The 11,157-nt window shown below is 37.7% G+C and overlaps 1 protein-coding gene across 1 annotated transcript; it reads right to left on the bottom strand.

The window, feature by feature from the left end:
• Nucleotides 1-883: 883 nt before the first annotated feature.
• LOC18427786 (protein NRT1/ PTR FAMILY 4.4) lies at nt 884-10,256 on the bottom strand. Its single transcript, XM_006836832.4, has 5 exons — nt 10,032-10,256; nt 9,495-9,712; nt 6,468-6,917; nt 3,476-3,603; nt 884-1,931 (listed from the first exon to the last, which is right to left on the bottom strand). Exons 1-5 carry the CDS (start codon nt 10,153-10,155, stop codon nt 1,049-1,051), a joined length of 1,803 nt encoding a protein of 600 aa, XP_006836895.2. The 5' UTR covers nt 10,156-10,256; the 3' UTR covers nt 884-1,048.
• Nucleotides 10,257-11,157: the final 901 nt, after the last annotated feature.

Here is an 11,157-nt window from a genome sequence, read left to right as displayed (position 1 = left end):
ACCACCTAAGCTTAAGATTTTTCGTTAGGTTAAGATTGGAATGAAATGGGATTAGAAGTTAAATGGATTAGGTTTAGAGTTCTTTTAGGGTTGGGTTATTGTAATAAAAGTTCTCATCTTCTTTTGTTTCTACTCATCTCTTTTAAGGCTTGATAAATACGGGAGTAATGTGAGTGATAGAGAGGGCATTAGCATGAGCTTGGCGTGAGTTGGAGAGAGAGAGAGAGAGAGAAAGGCATAAGTGTTTGTGAGTATTTTGTATTATATTATTTTCTCTAATATATTGAATTTTCTCGCTTTAGATTTCGTGTGCATGTGTTTACATGATATCCGGTGCGTGTGTGGTTTCATTCGAGTATTTTCAATTGTGCTGTAATCCTCTGTCATGGGATAACTTGAATTCGAACAAGAGCGGATATAGGTTAGGTCCTAAACATAAGATCCACTTTTCGTAAGGTCTAAAACCTCATAGACCTAATTCATTATTCAAACTATAAGGGGATTTTTTTTTCCCTTTAAAACAATACTTATATGACAACTGGGTTTTTTTATCGGATACCTGCGTCCCAAGCGCAAACAATAAAACTAAAGATATATGAAGACCCCAAATTATAAGACAAATAAGCTTCTCCAAACAACACAAATGCGTAACGAACCCACACCAAAGGTTCGGTTAGGATAAGCCAAATTCCACCAAGTATGCAAATGAGTTTTTTTTCCCCCAATAAGTTAATACACCAAGGCCCCAAAAGCAAAGGAAGACAAACTAGGGAAAGAAAATAGTTCTTGGCATTTGGTCGAGTTCACTTAGTTAAATGATTTCTCACTTTAATATTCTTTCCCAGTGGGGGATAGAACAACAAATAATTAAAGGAGAACATGATTTAAGTATAGAAACTATAGATACTGCTTACTTTCATTGCTTTTCAACTAACTGTTAGTTACAAAAGAGCCCCACAAAGGGGAAACATATATATAGTTGAGGTGAAGGACATTCATATAGGCCTAACACCAACATTGTGCTGTAAGAGAGAGAGGGGTGGGAGGTTTACATATTGGTAGGTCCAAAATGCTTAGAAGCGCTGAAATCAAGGTTTTCCTCTGAATAATCCTTTGGTGGAGAAGATGGTGCTACTGATGGGTTATAAGAATACCACCTAGACCAAAACAAATAGTTGAAGACGTTAATTATGCTCAATGCTGCTAGCAACCAATAGAATAGGTCCAACCTATCCTTGTTCAAGTCATTATTAGAGAACCAGCCCATGTGTGACCCATGCTTGCTCAACTTGTTCACTAATGAAACCAACAATGAGCTCAAAAAGAACCCAAATGAGTATGAGCAGTAGGTCATGGCTGTCAAAAAGGATTGCATCCCTGCTATAGATTGCCTATAGAAGAACTCAATGAGCCCAACTGCAGTGAACATCTCTGAGAGGCCAAATATAAGGAATTGAGGGGCTATCCAACCAACTGAGAGTATTTGATTTGATTCTAGAGCTATTTTCCTCCTCTTGTTCTCAACTAAAGCTGCTATGACCATTGAGAAAGTGGCGGTGAAGAGGCCGCATCCGATTCTTTGGAGGGGGGAGATCCCCGACTCTTTTCCTGTAATCCTGCGGACCATGGGGACTAGGGTTTTCTCATAAAGGGGAACAAAGAAGACTAGCAGAAGGTATGGAATGGCTTGGAGAGAGGCCGGAGGGAGCTCGAAGTCGTTGGACACACGTCGGTTCATGGCACTGGCCTGTTGGACAGAGAATGTCTGTAGCTGTGCCAATATTGTGTTGAATATTATGGTGCATGCGAAGATGGGAGTGACAGAGAGTATGATCTTCACTTGCTCGACTTGGGTCACCGTGCAAAGTCCCCATGAGCTCTCCTCGGAGCTTCCATGGCCTTCGATCTTGATACAAGCCTTATCCAGAAACCTGCATGGTTTGCAGGATGCTGATCAGGTTAAATCACACACGTACATACACATAAGGCACCGCAACCACACTTAAGATTTCTTTTCTTTTTTTTTATTGGCTGAGTTGATTAGCATTGGATTTGAGCCTAAGACACATCATTGCAGTCATCAGCATAGGATCAATCATCAACACCATAACCAATCAAGCCACCCAACCTGAGTTATATAGTATACCTTAAACATAGGGCTCTAGGGGTGCTTCTCGATCCATTGTGTTTAATTTCAGATTCAACATTCTAAAAATTGTCGATTATGTTAGAGAACTGGATGATTTTATCGAGGAATCAGACAATCTTGATCGGCTGAAATCGTCCATTTCCTACCCCCTTTCTTATTTTCAAATTTTAAGTTTTGTCCAATTTTAAAATTATATTGAAAAATTTTGGGATCAATTCTCACAATTGAGAATTGGTTCGATCCTGCCCAAATGAGCGATTTAGATCGGTTCAGCTGGCGACTGATCCAACCTGCCGGTCCAGGTTTTTAAATACTGCACAGAAATTTGCCTCAAAGCTAAGAAGCTAAAATCCTAAATAGGTGTTCAAAATTTTGATTAATGCTAAAAAAGCATGGTTAAGAACAAGGACAGGACAGAATATATGAAAAAGAGGAGGATAATTTGGAAATAATGTGCTCATAAAGGGAAGGAGAAATAAACCAAGATTCCACCTTTTTCCATAGTTCATTGATCATCTTTTCCTAAGTTGTTCATCAGACAACTATGTGTATATGCTTTGTGGAAAAGAGGGGGCAAAGATGAACAAAATGGCCCTTTTTTTCTTCGCATCCCATCCTATATGTCCCATCATCAAAAAGTTAGCTTTTCTCAATAGTTAAGAGGTGACTACATGTAACTATCATCAGCTGCCTTCTGGCTCATGCATATATGTTCACTTAAAAAAAAGGGAGATGTTTGACTTAGTGTTAGAAAGGTTCGATTCAAAATCGTTCGAGTTACTCGAACTCCATAAGTCATTTTTATTTTATAGGTTGTTATGGAACTTGTCATCGTAGCAATTCTTAAGGTTTTAGTGTTCATATTAGGTCGAGTCTGACACGATTTGTATGACTCGGGCTTGGGACCCTAGTGAGTCCTGACTAACCTTGCTTTAAAATACGAACTTAAAGAAAGTCTCTACAACATCACATAAGCAATCATCATCCATCTAAAATGATAGGCGGTGGAGATCATTCATATCTAGGTAAATATGCCATAGACTACATGTATATCGTAGTTGCCATTTTACACTGGATGAAGTTCCTATAAGGCCTAGGCTTTATAAAATAAAGTAAAGCTCCACCCCAAATTTACAACTCCCATATTTTAAAAAACTTACTTAAAACAGGGAAAGAAAGTCCACTAACATTATTTTACTCAAGGATATTAAAAAATGATCTTAAAATATCAAAATAACCAAAATACCTTCAACCTTCAGACCCTCAGCTCTTTCCATGGAGAAGCTTAATTTAGAGAATGGAAATGGTTATGAATATTTTTTATACCTGAATTTGTCAGTATGAAGGAGGTTACCACCGTTGGGGCCTGGCCTGTCGTCACTGCGGTTCCCATGAAGAAGCTCAGGGTTAGAGGGGCATATTTGCTTTCTCTTGGTGATGGCAGCCACAAAAACCTACATAAAAGAAAGATCCTTTTTGTTGGCAAAATATTTGATTTTCTCTGGCGTAAAAAAAAGAAAAAGAAAAAAAGAGTAAGTGAGAGAGCGAGATCCGGTGCTCTAGTTGAAGGAAATTGTACAATTGCTCCTTCAGGCACATGTCCCTAAAACCTGCATATCTTATTATTTACCTCAATGTTCTACATAGAAAAAAGAAATATTGAGGAAATGACATTTGGGAAATCGGTGGTTCGGTGCCGGATGCATTAACATAACTTCCCATTATTATTTGAAAAATCGAACCGGCCTCGAAAACTAGCCAATATCGAGTAACCGGTAAACCGATCTGTTCAACTAGTTTAATCGGCTAAGTCACGGCTGGTAAAAGAAATATTAAAAAAATATATAAAAAAACAAAAAGTGTTTTTAACGCATGATTAAATAAAGCATATCCAAATGATGTTGAAAATAGTGAAAAAAATTGGATTTTAAAAAAATCGATTTTGTACTCAAGGGTATTTTTGAAATGTTTAAATAAGATGAAAAAATGTAAAAATAAGTATTAATGGCAAAAAAAAACTTTCCAATCTTTTCCAAAATGATAAAAAAATATTAAAAAACATATTAGAAAATAATCCCTTATTTTTTGAAATTTTATATCATTTATTTTTTATCTTTTTCAAAATATCTGGTTGGATGAACCAAAACCAACCAAAATCAGAAATGGCACGGGTTTGGATCTAAACAGGCAGTGCCAATTTGAACCTCCCGAGAGGTTCACAATTTTACACAAAAAACAAAGCTTGAAACAAAAATATTTCTTGTAGCCTACGATCTCGTGTTATGCTATGGTATTACTACAGTAATGAAGAGTGCTAGAGTGGCTGATTGCCTACTGGTTGGCGATAGTGACGAGACAAGCTATAACGAAGCTAAGGGTTGCAACAGCCTATTGTGACCCAAGACCAGCTTGGGACCTAAGAGGTCCAACCCTACTCTTGGGCTAGGTGCCCCACCACTCACCATTAATGGTTGGGCTGGGTTATGCAGATAAACTCTTTAATTCACAAAGAAATTAGGGCAGGATTCGGCTAGGTGATGACGCTGTGCTTTTGGGACTTATGGCATCATTGAACGTGTGGTTTTTATTATGAAGAAATTAAGGCTAGATTAGGCTATGTTGTGGCACTTTGTTTTGAGAACTTATGGCCTCATTGAGGGCATGATCTTTAATAGAGTAGAATAATAACCAAATATTCGTGTAGCGGACTTCAATTAGTTGAAAAAAAACTCCGACAATGATGATGATGACACTTTGCCTAGGCCCACACACCTAGGTTTTAGACCCGGTCAAACACCAGGCACATTGCCACCCTAATTCTCCACAAAACAAATTTTGGTGAGCAAATACAATGCACCAGCAAAGTAGACTTTATAAGTACTCCCTCAGGCAAAACACTTGCTTGATCAGAGGTATTTGGTTTCTAAAGATTTGAGAAACACATTGCAATCACTAGATCATCAATTTCAAAAATAATTTAGAGCTCTTGAAGACCTAGATCTGACAGCCTAAACGGATTAAATCCTGGGCAGATCGGTTTTTTAGAGCAAAGAACGATCCGAATGAGTTACATAAAATGCCCTCCATGTTTTTCGCTACCAGGAGTAAGCGTACCTTTTGCTCTTGCGGGAGCACCTAATCATTCCCATAATTCTTTGAGTGATCGTGGTTGTTCACCTTTGTGTTTGCCATTGCATTTGTGTTTATTACTAATGTTAAAGTAGTTAAGACTCAAGATTATTTTAAAGATTCGTAAATTGTGAAAGCACATAAAGAAATCAAAATGGCACCCAGATTCAAACCCTTAAATATTTAAAAGTAAAACACTCAGATCATCCGCGGATCCGCGTCAGCTCGTTGGATCACCAATCTAGATGGGCTTGGATCATTCAAAACCGTGGATATAAAAAAATAGTAATAATAAAAAAAAATGATATGAAAATGTGGAGTTTTAATGGGGACTGATATGATACTCATTATCTTCCTGAAACCAGTTCGGTACAACCCATTCCCTTCAAATGGATAAATAAGTGGATATGAGATCTTTAACATGCACAAAATGTGCAATCAGCAGTCTCGTCTAGAAGTGGGTCATTTCCTTGTATAAAAGTCTCGAGAAAAGACTTGTCGAATTTGAGTGCAATGAATGGAGAACCCTTAATCTTTAAATTTATATCCAAGAATAGCTATAGGTGAATGTGTCGCTTATGTACACAAAGTAAATCGACATATACACTAATACATTTAAAAAAGCAAACTCCTAATCTACTTGAAAAAACGGACAAAGGCTTCTTATCTTGCCCCACGGAATTATCCAAAAAAAATATATAAATTGATATATTATGATATGCAAATTTGTTAGAAATAATCCAAAACCACGACTCGGATCGTCCCAAATCACCACGTGCCATGCCCTCGAAGATCCATCCATCCTCTTAACCCCGGGATCTTGTTTGTGGGAAAAGAAAAAGAAAAGAACCACAACAAAAAGGCAAAATATTGAAAAAGGGGGGTTGAAATCCCTTACAACATCACTCAAGAGGTCAAAAAAATTATAATCTATATATAAAGATATGCATTTAAATATCTATATCAGTCATGCACTTCCTCAAAAAAGAGTTCTTAAAAATTCCCAAACTACCCATACCCATACTTTGTGTTGGGAAGGAGAATGATTAGGGTTACTTTGATCATTTCACCCCCAAAGGGTAAAATTAACAAAGTACTGCACATTTATTTTTATGTCTTGTGAACATTAAAATGGAGCAATTTGAATACTCACAACGCAAGAGAGAGAGAGAGAGAGAGAGTTTCATACCTGAGCAATAGGTGTGAAGATGCTCCCTTGTGGAGGCTTGTTCCTATAAAACGGTGCACCCGAGACCACAGAAACCAGGCCCAACGCCATGGCCACGCCGGAAACCCCAAACCCGACGTCCATCCCGGCCTTGCTCTGAACCCAAACCAGTAGAGTGAGAGCCACAAGCTCCCCCAAGCAAAAGCTCAAATAAGCCCAGTTGAAATAAGTTGAGAGCTGTTTCTCTCTCTTCAAGTCTTGTGTGTTTCTCTCTCTAAACTGGTCACCACCATGAGCAATCATGTTGGGTTTTACACAGCCACTTCCCAGGGCCACCATGTAAAGGCCAGCAAAGAAGATTAGGGCTTGAAAGCCCTGGGCTTCTTGGCAAGACTGAGGCTGGGTTATCATGTTGCATGATGGGGGCTTGAATTGGGGGAGGTGGGCTTGCACTGATAGGAGTATGAATCCCTGAAGTGTGAGACAGACCGTGAGTTTTCAGTGAGAGAAAGTAGGGAGATGGGGAATTGGTGGATTTTTTTTTAAAAAAAAAGAAAAAAAACGATAAAAAAAGAAAAAAAAAAAAGAAAAAAAAAAGAAACGAGAAAGGCAAAATATTTATATAAAGATGACACTTTAAACAATCAAATTAGGATGGACCACAAAAATTCATTAGAAGAGGTTGTTCCATGTCAAAAAATTCTCAAACAATCATCTCGACCTCAAAATGTATGGCTACGAGAAGAAATAAATTTCAGGTATTTAAAATAGTACATCTTGTAATGTACCATCAATTTTTAAATGTTCGGCTCGGTCTACACTATTTTTAAAGCTTTAAATTTTATAATAAAAAATAAAAATAAATTTTTAGATCATCCCAAAGATTTTTAGTACTTAAACAACACCTTTCGATACCATTTGAAGGTGCGCACTTGTTTGGTTTGTTTAATGCCTTAGCCTTAAACAAACCACACGGAAAAAGAAAAAAAACAGGTTGAGCACAAGAAGAAAAGAGATTGTATACTATAAGACTATTTATCTTTGTTATAAGAGGTCACAATTGCTACTAGCTATTAAAAGAGAAATTAAATAGTTTAGAGTGAGTTGTAAAGTTCGAGAATTTTTTTTTTAACTTTGAATTTTGAATTTCAGTTCATGAAACACTTACAACCTCCTTCTACTAGGAAATGAAAGGCCTAGTATTTTATTGTTTTTAAGGGGAAAAAAAGTAGATAGCTTATGAAAGAAAACATAGTTTATGAGGATTTGGAGGGGTTAAGTCAAAGATTAGCAGGGTGGAGTGAGAGAAAGTGGGGGTTTGGGAAAGTTATTAATGCATTAATTAGTGGACGACCGGTTCTATCTCTTTCTCGCTAACAAGTACACGAAATATATGTGAGTGGCATCTCTTTTTTATCCACATAAGATACGAGAGGGCTGCCAATGGGCCGGGCCCGGCCGAGGGTCCCATATGTTCACCATGACCCCGGTACATATTGGGCAAAAGGGACCCGCAGCGATAAAAAGGGTGGCAATGGGCCAGGGGCGGTCGGGCTAAAAACATTGAAATTTTTTTTAAAAAAAATAATAAATAACATAGCTGCCAAACCATGCTAACACTATCCCTAGTCTGGCCCTTGGGTTCCAGTTTGTGGCTAAGGCCTTACTTTTTTATGCTTGGGCCAACCAGGTCAGCCAACTCATTGTTAGTCCTACCTAGCCAATACTTCCGGCACGGCCACCACTAGCTTTTTAGATTGGGCAAAACTGACCCATAGCCATAAAGGGTGGCAATGGGCCAGGACCTGGTCGAGCTAAAAACAATGACCAAAAAGTTAAAAAGAAAATAAGAAAAAAATAGCCAAACTATGCTGGCTCTAACCCTAGCCTGGCCCATGAGCTCCGGTTTGTGGCTAAGACCTTCTTTTCTTTTTTTTATGGCCAGGCCAACCAGATGGCACAACTCATTGCCAACCCTGCCTAGCCAACACGATCGGCTAATTAAAGAAAAAAAATAAAAAAAAAATAATAAAAAAAAATATATATATATATATATATATAAAAGTTGGGCTAGAGCCATGCAGCAACCCCTTGTGGGGACCCGACCCGGCCTGACTGCAAACCGTTGTAACCCAACTGGACCACCTGGCTCATTGGCAGTCCTAACTAGACCTGATCTCTCTCTAAAGGAGTCTCTCTCTTGCTAGAAGCATATCTTTATGCTTTTGCCTGGTGCATGTACGCGACGCGTCAGCAAACAAACCCTAATTATCAAAGTATGTTCTTTTGGTTTTGGATTTAATTTTTATCTTCAAAATGGAAAATGAGTGGCCTCTTTTTCTTAGACCCATCTTTCCTCCATGGAAATGACTCATCCTTCTTGAAATGACTTGCTGTAATAGACCTCTCTTTAATGATCATATTACATGAAAAAAAAGAATAAAAAAATGATTCACAGGTGCGTATGTTATCATTGTAGAAAGCAAATTTAGTGAGGTTTATTCAAGACAATCAAAGTAAGGCGTATTTTTAAATCCAGGCAAATGATACAACGTTGGAGTTGAAAGCTCTTAGTGACCGATCAAAAGTTTGTTTTTATTTTTATTTACAAAATTTATAGTTTTAAAAATAATGTAGATCGAACAAATTTACAAACATTTCAACTTTTAAAAATGAAATAAAAAACAGATATTATTTTATAGGATGCGATTCACAATGGACACCTTGTATTAAAGCTTTTTTTTATTATTATTATTTTTAAAAAAAAATTCAATTGGAGAAGATAAGTCTTACTCCATTTTTTTAAATGATCAGTGAATTTTAAAATCGTTAATGAGAATGAAAACCACAACAAGCAACTCATAAGTAATGAGTGGGAATGAAAAAGAGCATGGCACATTTTCTCTCTCTAAAAAGTCGCATATGATCTTACTTTTATGCATTTTTAATATGTGCAAAAAGAAATGAGAAAGTTAGGGTAGTTGCACGTTTTCTCTCTCTAGAAAGTGTAGAGAGAGAGAGAGAGAGAGGGAGCAGAAGGCATCATACCGAGAGCTCCACGAATCCAAAGATGAGGATGGTCCAGAAGCTTCCCAAGTAGGAGTCGGCGAGGAAACCACCGAGAATGGAGAGGAGAAAGATGGTGCCCACAAAGTTGGTCACAATGTTTGCTGATTTAGAGAGAGAAAAGTGCATCTCATTGAACACGTAGGTTATTAGGTTGTTCCCCACTGCTGCTATTGCCATGATCTCAAACGCTTGCAGTCCTGTACAAAGAGAGAGAGTTGGATTTCATGAGAAAACCAGAGAGAGAGAGGTCTTACATTTGAGTTTAAGAGAGACATTTTGAAGAGAGTGTACTGTTATTAATTGAAAACTGATAGAGAGAGAGAGAGAGAGAGAGAGAGAGAGAGAGAGAGAGTTTGTTGAAAGAGAGATTAAACTTAGTGGATCAAGAAAAAGGTAGAAATTAAACTTTTGAGAGAGAGAGAGAGAGAGAGAGAGAGAGAGAGAGAGATTTTGTTGAAAGAGAGATTAAACTCAGTGGAGCAAGAGAAAAGTATAAATTGAACTTGAGAGAGAGACCTAATGCAAAGACTGCAGCAGTCATTCCTCCATGGTTGGGCCTGCAAGGCCTTCCCTTCCAATCCACCGATGCACCCAAATACCTCTTCTCCCCTTTAACATTTCCTCTTCCCTCAATATCCATTTTCTCTCTCTCTCTAACACGACAAAAGCGGGCTTGATAGTTAAAAAGAGAGAGCCAACAAAACTCCTCCAATCAAACTCCTCAACACCCACAACTCAGGTGCATTGCCATTGAAGATCGTGGGCTTAAATAGAGAAAAAATTTAGAGAGAGAAAGAGAGGGAGAGAGTGGTTGAGCACTTTCCATATTCATGATGCAAAAACAACTGTTAAGATAGTGCAGGTCACTGTGGAGGAGTCAAGTGTATTGTGTTGTCAAGAAAACACAAGTCTGGAAGAAGCTCAAAGACGGTCTCCCGCACCCACGGACTTGTCCAAATACACCCCACCTAGTGAACACTTTCTCTCTCTAAATCTGCCTTTTGCATTACACCAATTTACACTCTCTCTCTAAACCTCCTTTCTACTCATTCTCTCTTTGTCTACCATCCCTTATTATAATCGGAAAAATATCTTCTTATCTCTTATTTTTAACTTCCATACTTCATGTGACTAAAGAAGTGAACATATTACTTGTAAAAAATAGGCCCCATCTTTTCTATCTTATAACTATTGGACATTTTTTACCATAAATTTTTTATTCAAACAAATATTAAAATAACATCATATTCAAATTCCATCTCTCTCTCTCTCTTCGCTTATCGGTGAGTTTACCAATCAAGGAGTTTAGCTTGAGCTCGAACACGAGCATACCTTCTTATGTTTGAAAGATAGATGGAGTTTGGGTTTTAGAGAGAAAAAGATGGAGTTCGAGTTTTACATGGAGAAATGGAGTTTTGAGAGAGAAAGAGAGACAATGATGTGTGTGAGAGAGAGATGGAGTTTGGGTTTTAGAGAGAGATAGCGTTTTAAAAGAGATAGACAATGTGAGAGAGATAGAGTTTTAGAGAAAGAGATATAATCATTTCATAAGTTGTCGAGGTCAATAATACATTGTCAAAAGGATTTAAAGGGTTGAAAGATAAAAAAAATAGACTTATTTTGCTTATAAGTAATATTTGCT

This window comes from Amborella trichopoda, chromosome 11 (assembly GCF_054954075.1).
Source record: "Amborella trichopoda isolate Santa Cruz 75 chromosome 11, AtrichopodaSantaCruz75HAP2 v2.0, whole genome shotgun sequence".
NCBI lineage: Eukaryota > Viridiplantae > Streptophyta > Magnoliopsida > Amborellales > Amborellaceae > Amborella > Amborella trichopoda.
This window is presented reverse-complemented; position numbering and strand designations above follow the sequence as displayed.

Coding starts and splice junctions, on each gene's coding strand:
- LOC18427786 (XM_006836832.4), bottom strand. CDS start 10,155: ATGGATATTGAGGGAAGAGGAAATGTTAAAGGGGAGAAGAGGTATTTG. Junction 9,713..10,031: donor TGCTGCAGTCTTTGCATTAG/GTCTCTCTCTCA, acceptor CTCTTTGTACAG/GACTGCAAGCGTTTGAGATC. Junction 6,918..9,494: donor TTGGATTCGTGGAGCTCTCG/GTATGATGCCTT, acceptor CTCACACTTCAG/GGATTCATACTCCTATCAGT.